Raw genomic sequence first — 26,180 nt, 5'->3', positions numbered from 1 at the left:
TTTTCTTTCCTCTTCAGTTTTTATTTGTGCAAAGCAGGTAGATTTACAGCCAAGATCATTTCTATGTGATTAACCTGAAACACATTCAATTAAAAACATGTTTTTATACATTATGCATTCGGTGAAGCTGCATAGATCACAAAGGTTTTCACTGTGAGTCACGTGACGATGCAGTTAAGGCTACTAACACAGAACACATGTGTTTTAAGAAAAAAAAAACAATTAGAACAAAGTACATTCTCCAGACTGATATGGTGCAAGTTGGTTTGGTTCATATTTTACCGTAATTTTATACTTGGCGAAAACTTAATTCAAGTTTACACAGATTTGAATGTGTTTACTAAATAAATTTATCAGGAGCAATTAGATTAGCATTTTAGTTATTTGGTCCTAAGTGCACACGAATAATGGAAGGTACTAAAACTGCAAATCCTGGTGATCAATATTCAGATGGGAATGGTTCAGGGCAAATACTTGCAAACATTTCAAAAATAAACTTCTGAATAAGAAAAATACAAATTCAGGTTTAGTGAAGAAACAGCCACTGAATGTTCTGAAGTAAAGACTATTGCTTCATAAGAGACGGACAAACAACAATTTGAACAGTTGTGTCAGAGAACATAACCATGAAAATATACATTAACCACATTCCAAAAGAAATATAAAGATGAATATACAATAAAACACATTTGTATGTAAAATAACATCTCATCAGCTCAAAAGTCACAGTTCAACAACCCCCAGATGTTTAAACATGGAAATACTCAAGTACATATTAGTTTATACATATTTATATATATGTTTGTGAACATTTTGTCGTCCTCAGATTGAAAGTGCCACAGTAGACATTCAAACATTCCGGGTTTTTCCAGTAGATGATTGGTGAAGGGATCATTTTAGTGTCATGACCCGGCTCAGTTCCCTCAGGTGAATCCCAGTGGATCCCACAGGAAACCAGTGTGAATCTGCTACAGCTTCACTGGGATGAAGGTGGACGAGCAGCCGCTGTGGCACCACAACACTTCTCACGTGTAGCAGCACAACTTTCTCAAATGCATCATTCTCCAATAATCCTCCTACAACATTTGAATATCATTTGAGCAGGTATTTGGCAAATATTCTCGGTTTTGACGATTACGACTCTGGGTCGCCTTTCGCTAAACCCCCCCCCCGATACTACGATTGTCCAATCGTAGCTTCGCAACCGTAACGAGGCGTCGCCGCTGAAACTTCGGGTCCGGCTCGTTATTCACGTGGTTCTGGTAACAGCAAGACTTGAGATTTAGAGAAGTTTGGGAATCTTTGTTGGTTTTGTCTTTTTAAAACCAAATCTACAAAGTTAGCAACGTTCTGGAAGGTGTGAGGCACGTTTCCATTCTTTTTTATAATTTCTTTTTTTTGCTTTATATCATGTACGTTGCAAACAAGTGCATATTTAAAGCTCTTCGTGCAGGATTCTTGCATTAGAGCTTTAACAAATCAGGCCGGAGGCAGCCGGTGATATGTGTCGTCACCGGTGGAAGAATCAAGCGCGCCTTCATCCATCATTGTCATTAAAATCAAGGGCCGACTATTTTAGAAAAATATTTAGAATTTTAAGGATCGTATTTGGGCAGATTTTTTCATTTTAAAGTGCTAAACATGTGCTGCTCGAAAGCTCGACAGGCTTCGGTAAATAAGACGGAAGGAGGAGCCGTGTTGGAAATCACTCCCTCCGTCCTTTATTCACTGATTCCTATAGTTCTGTTTATCAACAGTTTAAGATTTCGACAGTTGGGTTTCGTCAAATTGTTCCCGTAGGACTTTCTTGTGTCTTGCTGTTGTTTTGAGTTTTTACTTACAGCTGTAGAGATGAACAGCAGTAACTACAGCATCTGTGAAATGCAGAGAATTGCATTGTGGGATTGCTAGCGTAAAAGTAGTGTGCAGCACTCTATCGTAAACAAGGAGCAGTTTTCAGACACAGCTCTATGGTGATGGTTCGTCATTGGGTAACAAGTTGGGAAACGTGAAGAAAAACAGATTTCTACCAGGGAAAAACTTTTTAGTCATTCAACGCATTTCTTATCAAGTCCAACAGGGGGCGCTGCTACTGTAGGGACGAGCCCGGAGGCTAAATCGTGGTCCCTGTGAAAAGAGGAATGCTGATAAATTCACAGAATGTGGGACGTGCCGATGGGGTGAGGTAGGATGAGCCGCTCTCAGGATGTTTGGACGAGAAGCAGCAGGACGAAATAGTTTTCACTGTCACGTCTCCCATTGTCAAACCGTTTGGGTTCGACGAGCTGAGAGACACCACTCGCTTCTCTCTGTAGCACCGAGCTCCGAAAGCCACTGATCCATCCGTCAAAGTCACATTCTACTACAAATGCTGCTTCTAACAGAGTCGAGCTACAACTTACTTTAACAAGTAAATGAAGCAAAATTCAACTGTGTCGTAAAAATGACGTTTTTGGGAACGATAATAGAGACGAGTTGTCATGTAAGCGTTTCCTCCGGCATCACCATAGAAACCACAATAAGGAACCACTGTCATGCGAACTGTGTGAAGTTTTCTTCAATGCAGAAACAGTTTATAAAAGTAAAAAAAAAAAAAAAAAAGCAGGAATGTCAGTTAGCTCGCTAGCGTCTCAGACATCAAACCAACATTTCCCTCGGCTCATAAAGCGCGGCTGACCGGAATGTCCTGTCGCCGATTGGCTGAACATGTAGTAAAACCCGACGTGAGATATTCACAGATGTGGATCGACCTGTCACAGCGATCCATTATAATACGATCCCCCGTGAGTACAAATACACAACAGGCCGAGGAGAGTCACAGTCGATCAGTGTAACAGATCTAGTGAAGAAGCCACACAGAATCAGATCTAATAGAAACGGGAACAGCTGAAGTTTGACGTCTTTGATTTGGTTGGAGTTTTGGAGTTTGAGCAGCAGCTCAGGAAACTTTGATGCACGACGTCACGGAATCTGCCCGAAGAAAATCCCCCCGAAAAAACAACCGTTTTAAACAAGAAGAAAATCAAACAAGCTGTGAAGTGCGCGATGATGGAAGTGAAGACCTCGGTCTGACCTGTGGAGAGAGAAGAGATCCCCCCCGACCAGCAGTCGGCTGGGGGTCTCAGTAACAGGCAGGGCCGGTGGAACCTGGATCCACCTGGTTCCTCACTGTGTTAGTGAGGAACCAGAGATATGTTTGGAACCAGGCGGAAACCGAGAGCAGCTCCGACCAGCGAGGAACGTTAGTACAAGTCAGGATTTTTCTATTTTTTTTGGGGCTCTTATGTGGTCGTCGTACTTTAAGTATCCGAGCCACGCGATCAGGGTTTTGGCTTCGGTGAGCACGACTCCGGCACTGGCCAGCGGATCCCCCCCGAGGCAGGGAGTGAGAGTAAAGTGTGGATGATGGAGTCAAGTGGAAGTACATCCCATCAGCTCGTTAGACGGCCCAGAGCTTCTTCTGCTGGAAGTAGGCGTCAAATCTGGCCTCGGCGTATTCCTGCAACACACACAATAGTACACAGTACGCATTAATATATATGCTGTAGACTACTCTGAATATTCTTAAGTTAAATTTCTAGAATCAAATTACTAGTGATAATGCTTTGTGAGTATAAATAGACTCCTACAGGAGCAAACAACATAGTTTCACGGTCTCATAGCTTGTGGTGAGTCTACCTTGGATGGGTCAAATATTATGGTTGATCATAGAAATCTGTGTTCAGAAAACAAAAGGGATCTTTACTTCTGTCAATGCTCCATTACTCCACCGCTATTTTAGACACGGTCAAGATTCAAACTGCCATATACATATATATTTATATATATATTCAAATTATGTATTTTTCTGTGTTGCAGTGAAGTGAAACTACTTTCTGAGATCCTAAAACAGTGTTTCCCCTAGGTTTACAGCTTTAACACGGACACAAAAACTTAAAGGAATCATGATGTTAATGTGTTTCTTTTAATGATTTTGAACTGTACATTGGATTTTGGATTTCGGAGTGACAGGCTATTCTGTGATGCTCAGACGTCATGTGTTTGTCCAGTTTGTCCCTTCTGTAGGACTGGCAGGGAGACTATAAATGTCCGGGTCTGGTTTCCTCTCACAACTGCCTGTTTATGCTGTCTACGTATGCGACATAACATTCTTAAAAAACAGTGGTGTATAAAGTACTTGAAAGCCATACTTGAGTAAAAGTACAGATATCTTACTTGAAAGTGACTCCGGTTAAAGTAAAAGTCACCCGTCAGAAAATGACTTGAGTTAAAGTCTTAGAGTTGCTCATGTTAAATGTACTTAAGTATCAAAAGTATCTGGTGTTGAAATGTACTTAAGTATCAAAAGTAAAAGTACAAGTACCAAATTTTATTTCAACTGACTTAAAAAATTATAACACTATATATATAATGTATAACTTTACAAATTTTGAACCCGAGATGCTGAGGTTAAAATAGTATTGGACAAGTGGTATCTGAACTTCTAGAGACAACAAAGAATCAACACAACAGAATAAACAAGTGCCTCTTGATTCTACCTAAGAACACTAATAGACCAAATTAACATTTTGTGTCTATTAGCTGTATTGTGTAACTGCCTGGATGTTTACCTGCCCGCCAGCTTGTCCACACATCTACATGTAAGCCTGTTTATTTATCATTAGACTATCTTCACTGAATGGGCCTGCGGTTGTGTTTGCATTTGTTTCCAGCAGGGTGACAATACACCTGTAGGGTATCTTGCCTGTAGGGACGACAAAGTGAAGACACAACCCTGCCTGAAGTTGTACACATTAGCCAGTTTGTACAATACATATATAAAGACTCAACAGCTTCTAAGTTGTGTTGAGTCAGCACAAAGGGCGTCTAAGGATTGGAATTGGCAATATATAGATATATAATATCTTTGCAAAAATTATATTGGCATTATAGTGAGTGGAAAACTGGGCCTGATTACCCAGGGTTCCATTTGGGAGGTCCATTAAAAAAATGTATTGTGTGCGTGAATATGCAGTAGTAGTAGTCCACGACACAGTGTTTGTTTTTGGTTGTGTTGGCTGAAAGTTGTTTTTGCGTTTGCTTATATAATTGGTTGTGTTGTTTGTTTTTCCATCTCGACTTGTTTTAAATCTGTTTGTTTTGTTTACTTGGACATGTAAGACTAAGTAGACACGGCCAACCAATGATAGTCTATTTGCCAACAGTTTTTGTTTAAACCAACTACTTACAATATTTTCTTTAAGACGAGTTAACCACTTGCTGCTTCGAGTTATGTATTTATGTGCAGATGTTGACACGAAGCAGGAAAGGGAAAACGAATGTGAATCGAAAAAGGAATACCTTCAAAAAATTATGTAAAGTCACCTAATAAAAGCCCTCAAAAAAACAATTCATTTGCCTGAATAATAATCCTTACAATTTCAATAGGGCCACATGTCTGTCAGTGCCTGGGCCCTAATAATAAAGACTGAACCGAGCTCCTGCAGGAGCGAGAGAGAGAGAGAGAGAGAGGGAGAGAGAGCGAGAGAGAGGTGCAGCGTGTGTAAAGCTGCACGTTCCACCAACCTCCGCCGCTCAAGTCACGAGCCAGTTTTGAGAATGTAAGAAGTAGAAAGTACAGATATTTGTGCTCAAATGTAGCGAGTAAAAGTTAAAAGTCGTCAGGAAAATAAATACTCAAGTAAAGTACAGCTGTGTGAAAAATCTACTTAAGTACAGTAACAAAGTATTTCTACTTTGTTACTTCCCACCACTGCCTAAAACCAAAAAGAAAACTGAAATAATCCCCTATTCATTCTCTATGAACTGTAATTTATCTATCTATCTATTTATTTATGCATGCATGTATATATGTATGTATGTAATGTATGTATTTACTGACTTCCATCAGTAACCTGGATTGCCTGAATCCGGAAACATTTTTGGATCCGGTACTTATGTTTATCTCGTCTACACGAAGCCCTTTCAGGAAAACACGGAAACGCAGTGGTTGAAATCGCTGTAAAGACGTCATGGAGCATGCGCTTAAAGTGAAAGAAGACTAAAGTCGAGATCCTACTAGCAATCTTCCCATCACGACTTCTCTACCACCTGAAATCACTGTTACCACAGCAATCAAACAGGACGAGTTAGAATAGAGCACCTCGCCATAACCCTCGTTTGAGTTAAGTTACCGTTTTGAAACTTCCGTCTATAAATGAAATCTTTTCACGTCAGATTTGCCGGTTTTGAACAATGGTCCGATGAAAACAGATTAAACAGTGATAGAAGGAAGTGACGCAGCGGGGTTAATAATGGTTCAGGCTGAGGTTGCGAGGCGAGGTGCGTTCACGGTTAAATACAACAAGCGGAGAAAGCTGAGAAATGCGCGTCCCGTGAGAACAGCCAGGCGCCTGAGCGCTGGAGAACTGCGCGGCGCGGAGCTTCGGCGTCCGGTGTAATACTTAAGTTATCAAGATCAGTCTTGTACAACCAGGGGGAGCATTGCCCCTCTGACAGCCAAGCTGGGTCAGAACCTGTCATCCGGTGGTGACTGAGCAGATTCTTGTCTGGGGCGGGACGTGCAACACGTGGGCTCTTCTCTGAACTCGGACCCGGAGCAGGAGAGCTCCTCCTCCGGCTGCTTCTCACAGGAGAGTGGGTGTTACCATCATCCATCTGGGAGCGTTTAAAAAACACGGATATTTTGAACTGCTTCTCAGGTGGTCGATGCGACATGTTTTCAGGTGGATGCTCTCTGTCCGCTGGTGGGAGGTTGCTCACCTGTGTGTGCACATCTGGATGGAACTTCACCTTAAAATGATTTATGTAGAAATCTGGCGCCATATTAAAAAATAAAAAATAAAATGAATAATTAACTTGACCTTCCAGGGGGGGGCGGGAGGTGCCGCAGCGCCCCCCTAATAGAATGGTAGGGGAAACACTGTAAAAGATCCTAAAAGGCTAAATATGACCCAACTGTGTGTGACAGAGATAACCTTGGTGTGTGTGAGTTTGTGTAACATCCTGTCGGACTCACACGTCAACGTGAGCTCTGACGTTTACTCAACACAGTAAATATTGACCCTGCCACGCCCTGCGGGACGCAACTGTCGACAACGTCTTCACGCCTGAGCACTCACCAGGTATCCGAACTTGATGGTGGAGAGTCGGGCCTGGATGATGGACCACAAGCCCCAGAAGAAGTGGGATGCCAGGGAGAACCTACACCCAGAGACACACAGGGTTTATTGAGCCGTCGTTTGCACTTTACATCGTCAGCTGACGTGGTGTCACATGACCGAGCTCTCACCTGTTGACCTCCACGTACATCTCCTCCTTCAGCTTCGTCTGCTCGTCTTCGCTCAGCTGCTCGAAGCCGCCGTCGGACTCACGCAGGTAGTTGTCGATGAAGTGCAGCTGCACAGGGAGACATGACACCAGTTAGCGATACATCTATACAACCCATGTCCATGTTGTGTTATGTATCGTGTCACACACACACACACACACACACACACACCTGCTGGGACTTGGAGGGGTAGGCCTGAGGGTCCACTTTGAAGTAAGGAAACTCCTCACAGGTGTAGTCGTACATCCACTCACAGAAATGGTTCCCGAAGTCAAATCCCCTGTGAGGTCGACAGAAGGAGAATCAATTAGAGACGATGTGGGTCAGAATACATAATACATACATAATGAAAATTCCTTCAGAATACGTAAATTTTCACCACTTTCTAACTTTCTGCAAATTTTGGTAAGAAGTTGAGCATGTTAAAGCCCTCAAAAAGCCAATTCATTTGCCTGAATAATAATAATAATAATAACAATAATAATAATAATAATAATAATAATAATAATAATAATAATAATAATAATAATAATAATAATAATAATAATAATAATAATAATCCTTACAATTTCAATAGGGTCTCACCAGACACCTTTGATGTCTGTGCTCGGGCCCTAATAATCATAATTAAACACAAAGAAATCCTCACCTATCTGCAAAACCCTAGTATGTATTAGGGTACATGATAAACAACATTTCTATATAAATCTCTACATGTTTAATTCTGTATCATTCGGTTACGATGATCGCTCAGTGAAAGCTGAAGTCTTTTTGGTGTTAGTGCGTTTGTTTTGGAAACTTCTTGGTTCTGTCGGTTTCTGTGAAATCCGTCACCGCTGCTCTCGATGCTGTTTGCTCAACAGAACATGAGACCTTGTTTTTCAGGGACGTTCACTAGTTACTGCTCTAAACTGTTCAAACCGGCCCTGGAGCAATGTTTATTATCCAGTCGGCTTCACTGAGGCCCCTTTGTGTTCGGGCTTAGTGAAAGTTAACACACAACCGATACTGGTTCATCCTCTCACCGCCCACCGGCCTTCAAGGGAGGAAACCGAGACTCCAGTCAAGACAAGGGGCAAATATGAAGCTAAGTAGGTCTGATTAATCTAATTTATCAAGTAACATATCAAACATTAAACATGACATAATATCTTTTAATAGCAAATAAACTAATAACAGCCTCCTGGCTGAAGCCAGAGCCCCCCCCTGCACTATTACAACTGAAAACAGAGGTTTTTAAAAACAACTGGTCCCCGATTGCTCTACATTTCCATCTGATATGAGAAAAAAAAAAATATATATATATATATTGCTTTTGTGTTCCCTTTGTTTCCCCTTTTAACCAATGGACATATGCAGGTCATACTATTTCAGAATAATGTCTTGATGAAATGTTATGTGAAATGTATTGTGTCTGTGGACATTTTTAATCAGTAACTTGATTTCGATATATTTGGATAATGATGGCCTGGACCCGAGACATACATGGATAGTTAGCCCCAGTAACCTAGAACTTGAACCCGTGATACCTAATTTCATGTTAAAAACGATGTACTGTATGACTGTGAATGTGACAAAAGGAAATAAAAAGAAGTTCAAAAAAAAAAAAAAAAAAAAACATGACATAATAGAAACATCTTTCTAATCTCCACTTCCTGCCACTATCCAAGAAATTAAGCTATATAAGCCGTGGTAACGAGGTCTTCTCCATAAATGAGCTCGACCAATCAGGAGTCACCTCGTCGTTACAGCATCAAATAACCAATTAAAACCAAACGTGCAACGTGTGTCCAACCCACTAACATGGAGAAGGTGGGTTTTATGACCTTTACTCCAGCCGGCCACCAGATGGCTTCCCCTCTGGTGGGGGGGGGGGGGCACAGTCATGTTGTGTGGAGTCTACGGTGGATTCCCACACTGTTATCAGCAGCTGGGAAAACATTCTCCCACACAACACCTCCCAGTGCTCAGACTGTGTGGGGGGGGTCTATAACCTGGAGAGGGGGGGAAACATATGTATATATATATATATATATACACACATGTTCAGTTGTGGGCGTGTCCCTCCTGCACACGCTTTACATGTTTGCACACATGCTCACATGTTTGGTCATCTGTGTGCAGAGGGTCACATGTTGGCTCTGCAGCGTATGAGGAGACTTCAAGGGGCGGGGCTGTGGGCGGGGGTGGGTGGGGGGAGGGAGGAGTGTGTCTGTTCCTGTGTGTGTGTGTGTGTGTGTGGTTGGGGGGGTAGCAGGGTTTAAGCAGCTTCCCAGAAAAATGAGGCACTCAAGAATTCACAAAAGGAACAGGAGAGATGTCTCTGCTCCTTCGAGGAGAGCGATTTTAATTCCAGAGAAATCACGTTAATATAATAATCTAATAATCTGGATTCAGATTCTGGTCCCGGTGCTGGACTGTGAATCCATTCAGGTTCAGGTTCAGGTTCTGAGAAGCATCAGTCCGGTTGCATAACAGCTGCAGTGGAGCTTCCAGTCGAGTGGAACCTATTCTCCTTTCTTTTCCCACTGCATTATTTTCAGCTTTTCTTCTCGGTTGAATATCTCTGTTTCTGTTGCCTGTCGCCCCCCCCCACCCTTACTCCTCCTCCCTCTCTCCCTCCAACTCTCTCTCCTTCACATTCCGTCTCACTATCAGCCTCCCTCCATCTTTCACCCTCCTCTCCCTCCTCCTTCCCCTCTTTGTTGCACAGAGAGCAGCGAGTTGAGAAAGAGAGAGAGAGAGAGAGAAGGTAAGACGAGGACACAGCAGGACTGATGAGTCGCTCTCATCTCTACAACAGTTGTCTACAGACACAATGTTGTGTGTTTGTCAATATGAAAACTTTTATTTTACTGAATAAACGATGCAAATGTTCATTTTCTGGTGTTTTCAGTTTTCAGAGGACCTGCACGAATACGGGAGACGAGTACAAACTGTCGGCTTTGTCCGTTTCCGTGTCTAACGTTCGGGATAAATGAGCCTTTAGCAATCAACCGCACAATTGTATCACCCAAACCGACACTTCCTTCTTGTTACTTTGTTTCTTTACAGAATCATGTGGACGTGACAGAGCCTCCACGTCCCTGAACAGAGATTTGTATTTATCTTTATCTCGTGCACATAAGACACTTCTCCTGAGAACAACGACAGAGCCGATCTCTGTCGTTGTGTTACACTTATAATTCAGTATCTTGCCCGAGGACACTTTCGCTTGCGGAATGGGAATCGAACCGCCGACCCTCTGGTTGGGACGACCCGCTCTCCTCCTGAGCCACGCTAACCTTACAGTCAGTTTTACCGTGGTTTGAAACTCACCTGTAGTTGTAGCTGCTGTACTCAAAGTCGATGAGCATCAGCTTCTGTTGGTTCGAGTTCTCGTGGTTGTTCAGCAGCAGGATGTTCCCTGAAGGCAGCACACACACACACACACACACACACACACACACACACACACACACACACACACACACACACACACACACACACACACACACACACACACACACACACACACACACACACACACACACAGACACACACACACACATATAAATCATCTGTTCATCCAGTCATCTTACAGAAGAGAAGAGGAAATGGAGAGAATAAAAGAAGAAGTGTTACCTTCCTGACAGTCGTTGTGGCAGAACACCACCGGAGAGTGGGTGGAGTCCAGCAGAGACCTGGACATAAAAGAGACAAATCAATCAGCAGAGTTTCATATTAACACAGTTTCCTGATCGCTATGATCAATAAACAGAAATATGGATCCAAGGTTGAAGGAGAAAGTTTCAAATGAGCTTCACTTCCACCAACACAAGAATCGTGTGAAGAGTAAAGAGTAAAGAGAGTCTACAGAGGAGCTAAAGAACAGTCCAGCGCTAAAACACTCTTTACTGTAAGAGACAAAACATAAGAGTCATGATGACAGACGGAGATTAAGGCTCCAGGACATCCTCTAATGAATATATATATATATTTATAGATATATATGCTTTTGATCTGTCTGATCAATACTTTAGAACAAAAACTGTGGAAAATGTCACTGGGACGTGTCAAACTAGAGGATGGACGGAGGGAGGGAGGGAGGGATGATAGAGGGATGAGCAGACTGATCAATGGAAGGATGAACAGACTAATGGATGGAGGGATGAACAGACGACTGGATGAACAGACCAATGGATGAACAGACTAATGGATGAACAGACTAATGGATGAATGGATGAACAGACTGATGGATGAACAGACTGATGGATGGAGGGATGAACAGACTGAAGGATGGAGGGATGAACAGACTGATGGATGGAGGGATGAACAGACTGATGGATGGGTGGATGAACAGACTGATGGATAGAGGGATGAACATACTGGAGGATGAATGCATGAACAGACTGATGGATAAACAGACTAATGGATGAATGGATGAACAGACTAATGGATGAATCGATGAACAGACTGATGGATGGGTGGATGAACAGACTGATAGATGGAGGGATGAACAGACTAATGGATGAATGGATGAACAGACTGATGGATAAACAGACTAATGGATGAATGGATGAACAGACTAATGGATGGGTGGATGAACAGACTGATGGATAGAGGGATGAACAGACTGAAGGATGGAGGGATGAACAGACTGATGGATGGAGGGATGAACAGACTGATGGATGAACAGACTGATGGATGAACAGACTGATGGATGGGTGGATGAACAGACTGATGGATGGAGGGATGAACAGACTGATGGATGGGTGGATGATGTCACAGACTCCTCTTAAAACACGAGCAGGTCTGCACATGTTTGGTGTGACTGCATGTTTTCTCACTCGCTGGTTAATATGAGGTTACACATGTGTGGTGTTTGTGTGGTCACTGTACGTGTGTGTGTGTGTGTGTGTGTGTGTGTGTATGTGTGTGTCAGCCGGAACATACTTGAGCAGATCCATTTCCCGTGGCAGGTTGTGGCTGAGCAGGCGGTTGAAGCGACGCAGATGCGACTCTCTGGTGAAGCTCAGCCTCATGACTTGGTTCAGGTACCTGGTGTATCGATAAATGTTAACGTTAATCTAAAGTGATTATAGACGACATCCCACATGATCTCGAATTCATGATCTGATTGGCAAACGAGAAGAAACAGGGTTTGGTGCTTCCAGTGAATTTCCACACAGACGATCTAAGTGGTGAGACGTCTTCACTGAAGATCAGTGGAAAAGAACAACGGACTTTAACACCACACATCGTAAACAGCGCTAACACATAAACCCGGAAGCATCCGAGGTTACCGATGATAAACACTCACACTCTGACGATAAGGAGGTGAAACACGTCTGACTGAGACTCAAACCTAGACACTCACTTGTCCATGGTTCCAAACAGCCACTTGGGTTCCTTGTTGAAGGGCATCATCATCCCGTGGAACCGGGCCATCTTCACCGCCACCTCGGCCGAGATGCTGGGGTCGCTCAGCTCACACGTGTCCAGTTTACGACTCTGACACAAGAAAGTGTTACTGAGCATTTTATTCATAACCAGTGCTTTTCAATCTTTAAGTATTTTAGTATTTGCACTGACAAAACCTTTTTGTTCAACTCTCAAAATGGCTTTGTTTTGAAAAATGCATTTAAAAATAACAGAATTTAAGAAGGAAAATCAAGACCCATCAGTAATAACCTGGTTTAGAGCCAAGTGTTTAGTTTTCAAATTAAATTCCAAAATATTTAAATTAAATTGTAAAAAAATTAGGGCTGGGCAAGTTAACTCGTTTTAATCGAGTTAACTCAAGTGATGAGTTAACTCGATTAATTATTTTATCTCGCATTAACTCAGGTTTGATTATTTATTGTTTTATTGTGAAAGTCAGGCTTTTATTTTGTGAAAGTCTGTTGCTGACTGCTGCAGAACAGGAAAAAAGAAAATAATTGGCGGATAAACAATCGTTTTAATCGAGTTAACTCAAGTGATGAGTTAACTCGATTAAAACGAGTTCACTTGCCCAGCCCTAAAAGAAATGCATTTATCTTAAAAAGAATGGAATCATATTTAACAAAAAGTTGATTTACTTCAATGGACAAAAAAAAAGGAGTCCTAGCAACGCAAAAATAAACACACTTTCTACTTTATATACACAAAACAGAATATTTTCAGTCAAAACTTTTCAACTGATTGTTTTTGCTGAGGTTTCAATAAAACTAACAAAAAAAATCTGTTAGGACTGAATCAAAACGTCTCAACAAAAAAAAAGAAGAAGTCGGTTGAATGTATTTCGGTCCCGGAATGCAGAGAGTTCCGTTTCCCTTCCCTTGTGGAGGATCATCATGCAAGTTAAAACAGTCAACAACAAAATGGCGACTTACAGGGACGTACTGCTCCAGTCGGCCCTGAGGGAAAATCCCGTAGAGCTTCGGGCCGAGCTGCCTCTCGGCCAAGATCGCGAACATCACGCTCTCCAGCACCATGGCCTCGGCGCCCTGGAGACACACAACACAGGAACGCTTACTTATTGATTTAATTTGTGGGGTCGGCCTCCATCACCTCCACCTCCACCTCCACCCAGTAGTGCTGGATAAGAGACTCCCTCTGGTCAGTGTCGGGATGGAAACGTGGGAATCAGAGTGAGGTGTAGATTAGATCTCAGGGATTCTCTTGGATTTACACACGATGGCAACTGAATAACAGACTATGATGATCTCTGGTTAAATGCTCACGGACTTTACTGTCGTATGTATTTAAGATAGAACACAGTTTGCAGGACGTTTATAATAATAAAAATAATACACATAATATCATCCACTACAGTACTATCCACTCCAGCAGCACAACAACACTTCCCTGCTGGACACTGACACAATCACATCATTGCATTCCATTCCTGTATCTGTAAATATGTTCTCTGTATGTGATTTATGTATGTATGTCAGTGAGGTGTTAAAGTGTATAAGCTACTGGATGATCTAAATTTCCCTCTGGATTAATAAAGTATCCATCTATCTATCTATCTATCTATCTATCTATCTATCTATCTATCTATCTATCTATCTATCTATCTATCTATCTATCTATCATAATATATAAGAGTTTGTTTTTCGAGTTAAAAATGCGATGGTCTCATATTTTGGAGCTTATCAATTATTCGTTTGAAATGGAGCAAGTATCAGTGTGAGGACGCCCTCTTGAATGGTTTGCATTATGAAATCTAAACAGCCGTGTTTGTGTTTCCAATTAAAATCGGATTAGTTTGATTTAGCCTGCGGGAGTTTCTGACTGACGGCCGGTGGAACAGGTTCTGCTGAGTCACCGATCAGCTGATCACCTGAGTTGAGAGCTGTAGATAAATCTGTATCACATCTCTGGACAGAGGGAGACGATCTGTTTCTCCAACCAAGTCAAACGTGAGCCGGAGCCTGAAAGTCTAAACGACTGAGCGCTGCTGCGATTCGGCTTCACTCCATTGTGTGCGAGTGTGAGGGGAGAAGAAAGAAAACTGGGCTCCTCACCAAATAGGCAGGAGGTCATTGGCAGGGGAGAGGGAGTCGACCAATTAACGGATCACGACAAACACAGAGGAAGGGTCCACAGCTTTGGTTCCTCTGGAAAACTGAATCTCACGTTTCCAGGAGATTCAAGGTTTTTTAGCTAAGTAGCAATAGACTGTTAGAGACCAGGAGACCAAACTACACCGTGAGTTCTCGTTAGCCAAAACTAAAAGTGTAACTTATGAGTTCCATTCAAGGGCCGGTTTCCCTCTTTTTAAACGTGGTTAAACGCCGTGGTCATGCTCGGCTCTGCAGCACGGTCACAGAGGCTCGTTGCATTTTCAGGCCTGTGAAGTGAGTAACCTTCAGATAAATTGCTGTGGAGCCAGAGCGTTGGATCCTCGGCTGCGAGCCAGGGAATGTGTTTCACACTGACGCTGCAGCAGGAAGCCAGCTCAGAGAAAACACTGCCACCTCCACTTTGTTTCGACCCATTCTGCAGGAGACACAGCCATAAAAACAGCGCTGGACCAAGGAGACAGGCTTTTCTCTCTGTCATTGGAGAACAGGCAATAAAACCTTTGAGGTAGAATCTAAAAAAAAGGGGAAAATTTGTGTAGCTCCTAAATAACCAGTCGACGTGAACTGGTCTGACCTGAGAGTTTGGCAACTGATTCTTTTTAAATAGTTTTCGCGCTTGAGCCTCTGAAACATGGAGAACAAAGAAGGGATTGTGTGACAACTGCGTTTGTTTCCCTCGAGTGGTTTTCTGGTGTCGTCCTCGAGCGATGAGATTCACATCGAGAATTCAAAACACAGGTGGAGGAAGGATTGATGTGTAGACGGACATTCTTATTTCTAGTCATATCCAGTTTCCACGGCAAAAGCAAAGGTTCGTGAAAAAGGCCAAAAATGTAATGTTTCAGAAAAACCTCAGATTTCTAACTGCTGCTTCGTTTGAGTGGAAGAGGGCTGGGTCCAAGTTGAAGAAAGCAACAGCGCTCACTGGAGTTACTTAAGTTTAAAACCCTTAATATCACACAGATGTAACCAATGAAAACCTCACAGTCGACCACAACCAGACACACAACACAGGCAACACACTGATACTCCAGATACTCCAAAAGGGTTAATAGATTTATTGTTAAGAATGAGAAAAAACTACAAACACTCGAGTTTCTGATCTTTCTACCAATGGAGTTTTGTCATCTGCGAAACAATCTGGAAACAATTCAACAGCGTGATTAAAGCAAGAGGTCTTTTCCCACTCGTCATCGGGAATCACAACAGATTGTAGATCAGTGAACCTCCACAGAACCTGCACATGGTTTCAATCATAACCGAACATTTAAAAAGGGCTTCAACATCTTGAATAAATAAAACCTCCGTCCCCTGAACACATCGGGTTTCATTCCCAGGTCGTTTGCTCAGCGATCGCCGACTCATGTCGTTATCTGCGGATTGCTGATGGCATCTACTTTTTTTAAATCTCCAGTGTGAATGATCCACATTAACATAATCACACTGACACGCATACGGGCAGACAACGGAGCAGCTGGCGGCCTGGAGCACAGCGCAGGCTCCGTGGGGTCGGGCTTATTGGACGCGGCGCTCCTATTTCAGTGAGTCAGTGAAGGCACCATCTTGATTATCATTGTGTGCACTGACCTGGATCTGCAGCACACGACCGAGAGCTGCTCCAATCTACATTTGCTACGTGTCAAATGGACATTGAGTCTGTGCACGGTGTCCGGAGCTGTTTACAGACATTCACTGGACTTTTTCTCACGATGGAGGCTCGTGTGTGAACGCAAAGCTCCGAGTGGGACGTTCTGTACGACCTGCAGAAACCTCCTGGTACAAAGTCTGTGGAAATCCAGGAGACGTCGCTGTGTGAACAAAGACGTCAAGAGAGTTCGTTGTGATAAGAGTTGGATCTGATGCGTGTGAAATGAAAAACTACGAGTCAACCCTGCAGCCGATTCCTCCGTCGGGTCTGAAACCAGCTTCACTGACAGATAGTGATTAGGAACACGAGTCGGTCAAACAGTTCAGTTTAAATCTGGGGCCAGATAACAATGTTGACTTTGCCCTCGTGTCAGACACAGATTTCTACAAACTGAGAGTTGCGTTCTGTTGACACGGCGACAGGAAGTGTCGTTCGGAAACTGAAGGTCGTTAAATCCTCTAGAAATTCCCACTTTATCTGCTTCATCGTGAATGGCTGAGTGCGTCGTGCGATCTGATTGGTTAGAGAACGGGGGAACAACCAACCGGCACGGGACTCTGAGGCCCCTCCCCTGACGTGTTGCCTGGAGGCGGTGTCCCGCAGCAGCGTGACCCGGCTCCTCCCATCGACTGTCTGCCGGCGCCCCCCCAGGCCTGCACCCGGCTCGGCGCTTCACTCTCCTCTGACCTATTTGAAACGCCGCTGTGTGTTCTAGCTCCGGCTCCCAGAGGAGACCTCCATTGGTTCACATGTTCATTTTCCACAAGTCATAGATGTCAAGCAAGCGACTTGATGAGTTTAGGTTGATTTGTATTTTCTTTATCAATTATGAGCAGTATATGTATTTGCAAATGTCAGTTTTTAAACTGAACCTGACCAGGAAGCTTTGTTGCCTGTACCAAACCAAACAAAATGGAGGCTCCTCCACCAATGAATGAGCTCCGTTCTAACCACCTGGCTTCTTCTCTAACGTGCTAAACTGCCCCAGTGGCCAACTGCAGCATTGCACCTGTAAAACTGTTAGCAGGATATCTACAAGTGTGAATACTATCAGCAAATATGTTTTCTATTATGATTCTTTTAATCCAATGTGGGTTTTTTATTTGTAAAACTTTGCCACAGCCTTAAAACAATGTTAATTTAACAATGATACGCTGCAACTCTTGAAGCTAGAAAAGATCAGACTTGCTCTGCGACGTCCTACTGATAACTTCAGCAGGATATGGCAACCTTTTATTACATACCTGCTTGAACAAGTGTGAAGTTTTGTCCTATATGTCATGTACAGTATATATTGTCATTTATCATTACTGAAAACCACATGAATGATCTCTCACGCACACCTTATGTTTTGTCTGTTTTTTTTATTTTTTTTTTATTTTTGTTTTTGTTCTGTTTTGTTTTATTGATGACAATGATGTCTATATATATATATATATATATATTTATTTATTTTTTCTTTTTAAATTATTATTATTTAATTCTTTCTTTTCTGTTTGTCCCCTGGGGTGGGGTGGGGGGGGGGGGGGGTGGGGAAAAAAAATGTTTTCATATACGTCTGTATGTATGAAATTTCATCTTCAATTGTGAAAACCAATAAAAAAAAAAAAAAAAAAAAAAAAAAAAAAACAATGTTAATTTGCTATAACTTTTTTTAGCTACTATGCTAGCTCCCGTCCTTGAGTCGAGTATCGCGTCCCTGAAACAAAACTCTGGTTCACACACGGACGAACTTCAACTTCCCTCACACGCTGTTTCCTGTTCAGCGGTCAGGACCTTGACGCTTCCTGTTGTAGATCTGAACTTCCTGTCTGAGCGAACAGGAGGTTCCTCCGTCGTCACACCACACTCGGTCCCTCAGCTGATCTCTGGGATTATTTTGTAGTTATTTGTTTCACATCTGAGCCTCGATGTTTCTCACTGGTCCCGTATCAGTCCTGAGAGTTTCAGCCGCGTGGGCCTCGGCTGTGATGCAACAGGTGCAGAGCGAGCAGCTGACGCCTCAACCCTTAATACTTAAGTACAGATTAAGTACAGACCAGTCAAATCCATCTGAAGTGAACGGAATCAGTGTCAGTCACACTTTTGTTCCAGTCGTCTGTGAGCGACAAAGTGTCAAAGTGCAGCGATAAGGATGTGAAGTAACACAAGAACCGTTGTGTAACACATGGGTCGGGGGTTTGTTTAAATACAGGGAATATATCATTACATCAATGTTTAATCAAAACAATTAACAGTCACATATTTGGGTCTGATTATCAATATTACAATTTTAAAAAAGGTTAAACAAACTACTTCTACACAAATCCCTTTTATTAAATGTTGTTATTCAAGTATCAAGACAAAGGGGAATTTTTGACTCTTTTTCGTCATTTACAGTAAATTTATAACGAGGCATAGATATTTCCGTTTATACAATAGTTGTAAAGTTGATGATTTTTAGTTTGCAGGATTATGCAATTGCATTTTATAAAGAGATATGAAGAAGCACTCGTAAATAGATAAACACATTAAAATGTATTTTTAAACACGTATCTAGTCAGAAATCGCCAATAAATAAAAAATAAGGTAGAACTTTTTATCCCTGGGGGGTTTCCGTCATTTGTAAATTTGCTTTGTTCTCTCGTGCGTCGCTGTGACATGTGAAACATCCCCACAGGGATTAATACAGCTTCATCCCCTCTAATCCAAACGGGATTAACCTTGACCAGACAGCATTGTTAGAGAAGGTGGATCTGGACGGGGTCGGCTGTGCGTCAGCCTGACCTCAACAACCGGACCTCACCTCCATGACGTGTCCCTAACGTGAGGGTCAAGGGTCGTGGGCTGTGATGGAAACATCCAGTCACATGACTCGTGTCCCTGTGAGAGACGAGCGAGAGGAGGAGACTCACAGAGACGCTGGCTGCTGGTTGTGTTCGCTCGTCTTTATCAGTGACACCACGGAGATCCTGCAGCAGGACAGGGACCTCTTGTTCACAGGAAATGACATTTGACTGTGGCTTGTGTGTTGAGGCGTGACCTCATCCTACACAGACCCGATGATACCTAAAGACGGGACAAGGGTCCGTCAGTGTCCACACGGCGAGACGCAGGGACGGTTCCAGGTCGTTGGGACTTGGCAACACAAAGTTCTGTCCTTTCCAAATCTGCCGTGGTCGTCTGTTCTAAATATAGTTTCCTCAGCTGAACTCCGCTGTCAGATTCAACCGTTTCACCGCATTAAGAGTCTATTTTTAATCAGGTTTGTTTGAGCTGAGCGTACTGAACAGGATCCACGACTGAGGACAACACATCCAGTCAGGCCTCGAAAACACGGATAAGAAGAATCTCTCAAATCCAACGGTTCACGTCTCCGACTGGTTCAGATGAGGTCACACATGCTCAACGCGCTAAGAGGCTAACAGTCCTGCGTGTGCCCGTTAAACTACTAACGACCTCGCTACAAACTAATCAATCAATTAAGCAAAGACCGACCACCTGGTGTTCATTAGGAGCGACAGAGCTCTGCTGCTAATTCACAAATCACAGCGAACGACAACAAGGACGTTTCTGTTACAAAGGAAATGCGTGGAGTCAGCAGGATCACGCAGAGAACACTGAACTGATTCATTACATTACATTACATTACATTTCATTTAGCTGACGCTTTTATCCAAAGCGACTTACAATAAGTGCATTCAACCCTGAGGGTACAAACCAAGAACAACAAGAATCAAGACAGTACAATTTCTTCGAAATAAAGCAAAACTACAGAGTGCTATAAGTAAGTGCCATTTTAGTGCTACCAAAGTGTTAGTTTTCAAAAGTGGTTAGTTTTTTTTTTTTTTTTTTTTAATTCAAGGTACAGTCGGAAGAGGTGTGTTTTTAGTTTTCGGCGAAAGATGTGTAAACTTTCAGATGTCCGGATGTCGAGTGGGAGCTCATTCCACCATTTAGGAGCTAGGACAGCAAACAGTCGTGATTTTGATGAGTGTTTAGCTCGCAGTGAAGGAGGAACGAGTCGTTTAGCTGAAGCAGAGCGGAGTGAACGTGCTGGTGTGTAGTGTTTGACCATGTCCTGGAGGTAAACTGGACCTGATCTGTTTACAGCATGGTATGCGAGTACTAGTGTTTTGAACCGGATGCGGGCAGCCACTGGTAGCCAGTGTAGGGAGCGGAGGAGCGGAGTAGTGCGAGTGAATTTAGGTTGGTTAAAAACCAATCGAGCTGCTGCATTCTGGATGAGCTGCAAAGGTCGGATGGCAGTAGCAGGTAGACCTGCCAGGAGGGAGTTACACTAGTCGAGGCGTGAGATGACCAGAGCCTGGACCAGAACCTGCACCGCCTTCTGAGTGAGAAGGGGGCGTATTCTCCGGATGTTGTAAAGCATGAATTCTTCTGTAACTTGGTGGAATGGATTCTTATAAAGTATGATTAAAGTAGTGATCTTCATTAGGTGACTTTACTGATAGAGCCGGAACATTTTAACCATGTTTTCAAGGGTTTCATGTTGATATTGACATTTTGATTTTCAAATTAGCTGTTGGACATCTCGAGCCAAATAAAACTTTCTGTTAAACACTTTGTTACTTTGATAAGAAATTGGCTTTACTGTAAAACTGTAAAATGATTCTGGTGCCGAGGGTTAGAAAAGGGGCTGAAAAGGGGTTAAAGGTAAAAGCTCAGCTGGTGGCAGAGGTTCAGCTTCTCTGTGAAAACACACAACAGCCGCCTGCAGAGATCAGACGAGTCCGAACGAAACCCCGTCCCAACGTGACGAAGAGAAGAATTTCGAGAAACACAACAGTGTTCTGGGCGGTGCCGACACGTGAGAAGGTGAAAGTGTGGTGACGCTGTGCGGAGACTCCGGGCGTTGGCACCATCGTCGGTTTCTTACCTGGAACAGGTTTTCTTTGCTGGACTGTCGGGAATCTCCTTTGTTACAGGACATCTATCGAGGAAATAAAGAAACAAAATGAGTTTCCACGAAATCACGTGAAGCCGCCCGTGAGCGCCAACATCCAAACCTACAGCCAGGCCTGCAGAGAGCAGACAGTACACAACGAGTTCAGAGACACACGAGGCTTTCGGGAGATGACAGTGCCCCCCCAACCCCCCCACCCCCCCCCCTCTGACTACCTGCTAAACGCAACAGCCGGAAAGAGAAAGCAGAAAACATATGATGCTCATATTCTAATCATTTTACTTGGGGTTCTTACTTGAGGAGAGGTTCACGTGCCCTAGTGCAGTGTATCTAGATTGCGGCGGTTCCCCCATATTTTATATTGCGTGCGAGAGTGACCTTCGTGCACGTGCATCCCCCCCCCCCCACCGCCATCACCACAGATAGAATACATTCTAAGGAAAATGTTTAGACAACTCAGTACCTATCAGAACTATGAAGATCCTTTGTTCTGGAAACGTCACTACCACAAATTAATTCTTTAAATGGAAGCTCCGTGTGCGGATTTCCTCTTTTATTCAAATGTTTTATCATATTTTGTTAATTCAGCACCCATCAATAAATCACTTTCCTCAGACTGCCCATTGCTGCAGCTCCTCCTTTCAGCCCCTGTCTCAAACACTGGGTTTCAGCTCCTGTCTCTTTAAGGCACCTGACTTCGTTAGGGGATGTCAGCAGAACAGCAGCTAGCTGTGCATTGTGTTGGGCACTGTGATGTCACAACGAGTCGGACGGGGTTGTAGAACTTTTATATTCACTAAAAAAACATCATGCGTCTTCTTTATCTTGGTGAATCACTAATTGTCCAGCCCCCTTGTCCACATATCTCCGTTACCCAGAAACAGGGTCCGGTCACGGTGCAGGGTTTGTTTAGTCATTAGTTCCCGTGCACTCCAACGACAATGTCCTCGGACTTCCTTGATCCTATTAGCACTTTGATGGGACATCACTAATTGGATGTGGCGACCGTTGTCTTGGTGCTTTTCGCTCCGTGCGACATCCCGAGCAATAAAAGCTAACGGCTTCTAGGCCTGTTTGCAATTACGTCGACTTTAGTTAATACTTAATGAAGGTCTCATCAGGACATGAAAACTGATTCGCTTGCAAATGGAAGATCTGAGGGCAGCAGGTGAGCAGCGTCTGTGTTTGGGCTCCAGTCTGTGACTTATCGCTGCAGACTGGAACAAACAATCGGAGCCTCTGACACCGAGGAAGCGGCAGCAGGAGATAAGAAATCGCTGTTTTGAGGAATCTTGTGCAAATGTTTTGAAGTCCTTGACCTCTCGTCGCTCAATAAAAGCAGGTGAAATCAATCGGCTGCTGAGGCGCGATGGTGACTAAGCGCTTATCTTTAGAGCAGCTGTGTCACAATTAGCAAAAAAGGAAACACGTGTCTGGCCCAGGTGCATTCTGGGATCATGAGCTCTGGACACAGCCGCCCGCGTCGTCTCAGGAGAGAGAGACGAGGGCCGAGGAAACAAAAGGCGTAGAAGGGTTCAGAGACGGAAAGAGACAGACAGGAGAGATGTCGACACTTAGTTTTGTTTTTTATCCCCTCCTTAATGTACCTTCCCAGAGTTGGGGGCCAGGTTTGTTTCTACAGAAGTGTGTGTCTTTGTATTAGGCTGAGATTTCAGAGATCTCATACTGTACCGTGGGTTTCGGTGGGTTCACCTGGGAACAAGCGTGCCCAAGGCATGTTCCTTTGGGAAGCCTACGGCAAAGAACACATGCATGTACAGCCATGGGGGTACATCACCATGTACAACAATGGCTAACACGCACACGCAGATACACGCACACACACACACACACACATGAGGGCATAACTGCACATGCATACACTAACATAAGCATATGCACAGATGCTACAGACACGCACACACACACACACACATCAACAACAACAGCAGCTACAACAGCCTGGTGGCACAGTCACATAGTTTAATGTATGAATCATGTTTTATGTTTATTATCTTTTTCCTGTGTTTATCAACTAAGCAGTGAAGTGACCTTTGACCCTCTGACAGGTCGGATATGACTCTTACACGTCTGTGGTTATCAGCAGCTCGTTATCTACGTTAAAAGCAGGTTAACATCAGTGACTACAGGACAGTGGCTACACAATACTGAGACACACTTCTCACACACAGCTTGTCCTTCGTGTGAGGTTGGATCTTACTTTTACTGGTATTTTTTTTTATACGGTAAAAACGAGTAGATGAGTCTCCCACCTGCAGGATGGCCCCATAGAGGCGCAGCAGGACGCACCGCGGCTCGTCCCCGACAGAGTCCAGGCCGTCGGGGAGGCTGCACAGGAAGAGCTTGTTGCTCAGACCACCTCTGAAACACAGAGAGCCAGAGGAGAGGATCGATTATTACAGAAAGGGACTTCCATTAGTAACATGCTGGCTCACACGCCCTCGTGTTCTATGGATTCAAAGAGGTTTTTACCCTGGAGTTGACTGTGTCTTTATTATGTTTGGTCAAATCTTATCTAGCTCAGTTAACAAAGACATTCAAATGAACTGTGAATTATTTTTTTAACAACATCAACAACTAGAATAGCAGCTAAAGCAAATAAAACCAATAATCTTGTAGAGGGCGTTTATTTCCCCCCCAAAAAATCGTATTTAAGCTTCAAGGCTGGATCTGATGTTGTTGGTAGGTGTCGGCTTTGGGGGCGGGACTTAAGATATGAATTAATAACTAACCTGTAGTGATTTTACAGACCAGAAATAAGAGCGGCTGTAATATTCCACTGAAACAGCCATTTTATGTTGTCAGTTTCCTTGTTGTCTTAATTAAAAAATCTATATTTACTCAATTGTAACAGGGGGTGTAACACCACATAAATTAGTATTTATTAATTTTAGATTTTTTTAAATATATAATAATGTATCAATATGCAAGTTATACTAATGTTTTACTTCTTCTAAACAGAGGCAGGAGGGTGTAACACTATAAAATGTTATACTTAATATATTTAATATATTTTAAACAGAGACAAGAGGATGTAACACTATAAACATTTATATTTTCAATATTCTAAACACAGGCAGGAAGGTGTAACGCCATTTTACATATAGACAGGAGGATGTAACTCTATATAAAATGTTATATGATTTTACATATAGACAGGAGGATGTAACTCTATATAAAATGTTATGATTTTACATATAGACAGGAGGATGCAACACTGTATGTTATATGATTTTACATATAGACAGGAGGATGTAACACTATATGTAACATTATTTTCCATATAGACAAGTGGATGTAACACTACTATATTGTTTTCCATATAGACAGGAGGATGTAACACTATATGTAACATTATTTTCCATATAGACAAGTGGATGTAACACTACTATATTGTTTTCCATATAGACAGGAGGATGCAGCACTATATGTAATATTATTTTCCATATAGCCAGGCTCTGTGACTCTATATACAATGTTAGATGATTTTCCATATAGCCAGGCTCTGTGAATCTATATACAATGTTAGATGATTTTCCATATAGACAGGAGGATGCAACACTATATGTTCTATTATTTTACATATAGACAGGAGGATGTAACTCTATATAAAATGTTATATGATTTTACATGTAGACAGAAGGATGCAACACTATATGTAATATTATTTTCCATATAGCCAGGCTCTGTGACTCTATATAAAATGTTATATTATTTTACATGTAGACAGGAGGATGCAACACTATAATATTATTTTCCATATAGCCAGGCTCTGTGAATCTATATACAATGTTAGATGATTTTACATATAGACAGGAGGATGTGACTCTATATGTAATATTATTTTCCATATAGCCAGGCTCTGGGACTCTATATAAAATGTAATATTATTTTCCATATAGCCAGGCTCTGTGACTCTATATAAAATGTAATATTATTTTCCATATAGCCAGGCTCTGTGACTCTATATAAAATGTAATATTATTTTGCATATAGCCAGGCTCTGTGACTGTATATTACATGTGCTCTTCTCTCTCTCTACCCAGAGGAAGTGCACCAGCCTCCTCCACCACCGGGTCTCTCCTCACAAAGACGCAGCCGGCCGCCCGGTACCTTATCACGGTGATGTGGAAGTCCTCCTCGGCCACGGTCTTCCAGGCTCCGTGCAGGAACTCGCGGGTCCACTCCCGGGCCCGGGTCCGGGTGTCCTGGTCCGGCAGGTCCAGGCAGTCCGGGTCCTTGCTGTCCTCCTCCCGGGCGTCGGGCTGGACCTGCAGCGCGTTCTCCGTCACCAGCAGCTCCAGGGACATGGAGGGGGACGAGGACACTCCATTGATGAATTTGGTCTTCATGTTGTTCTTCTTGAGGAACACTAACATGGAGACAGCAGCTCTGCGCTGGGAGATGGAGGGACGAGAGGCGGGGTCTTTATTAATCAGATCTGGATCCTTCACGCACAGATGTTCACGCTTCTCTCTGACGACGTATGAATCAAACACCGCAGCGGCCCGTTATATATGCGGGAGGGCGTGGCCTCAAGACACGCCCGCGACCCTTCTCTGCTCTGATTGGCCGACTCGGACATTGCACGTAGAAGTATAACAAACAAGATGGCGCCTTCAAGGACTGTCGGATGTATACATCCTAGTATAGATGTTACATAAGCTCCCTGAAGGCACCACCGTGTAAACATGCATAGATACTAATTGGATAATTAAC

The 26,180-nt window shown here is 43.1% G+C and overlaps 1 protein-coding gene across 1 annotated transcript; it reads right to left on the bottom strand.

Annotated features, from left to right (window-relative positions):
* On the bottom strand, positions 1 to 25,932 carry chka (choline kinase alpha). The gene is made up of 12 exons (XM_061077121.1): positions 25,575 to 25,932; positions 23,714 to 23,822; positions 21,414 to 21,467; positions 13,687 to 13,800; positions 12,690 to 12,823; positions 12,266 to 12,370; positions 10,955 to 11,013; positions 10,649 to 10,736; positions 7,502 to 7,610; positions 7,292 to 7,398; positions 7,122 to 7,203; positions 1 to 3,499 (listed from the first exon to the last, which is right to left on the bottom strand). The coding sequence occupies exons 1-12, from the start codon at positions 25,838 to 25,840 to the stop codon at positions 3,440 to 3,442; spliced, it is 1,287 nt and encodes a 428-aa protein (XP_060933104.1). The 5' UTR covers positions 25,841 to 25,932; the 3' UTR covers positions 1 to 3,439.
* Positions 25,933 to 26,180: the final 248 nt, after the last annotated feature.

This window comes from Limanda limanda, chromosome 8 (genome assembly GCF_963576545.1).
Source record: "Limanda limanda chromosome 8, fLimLim1.1, whole genome shotgun sequence".
Lineage (NCBI taxonomy): Eukaryota > Metazoa > Chordata > Actinopteri > Pleuronectiformes > Pleuronectidae > Limanda > Limanda limanda.
The sequence above is the reverse complement of the archived record's forward strand: the minus strand, read 5'-3'. Positions and strand labels throughout refer to the sequence as shown.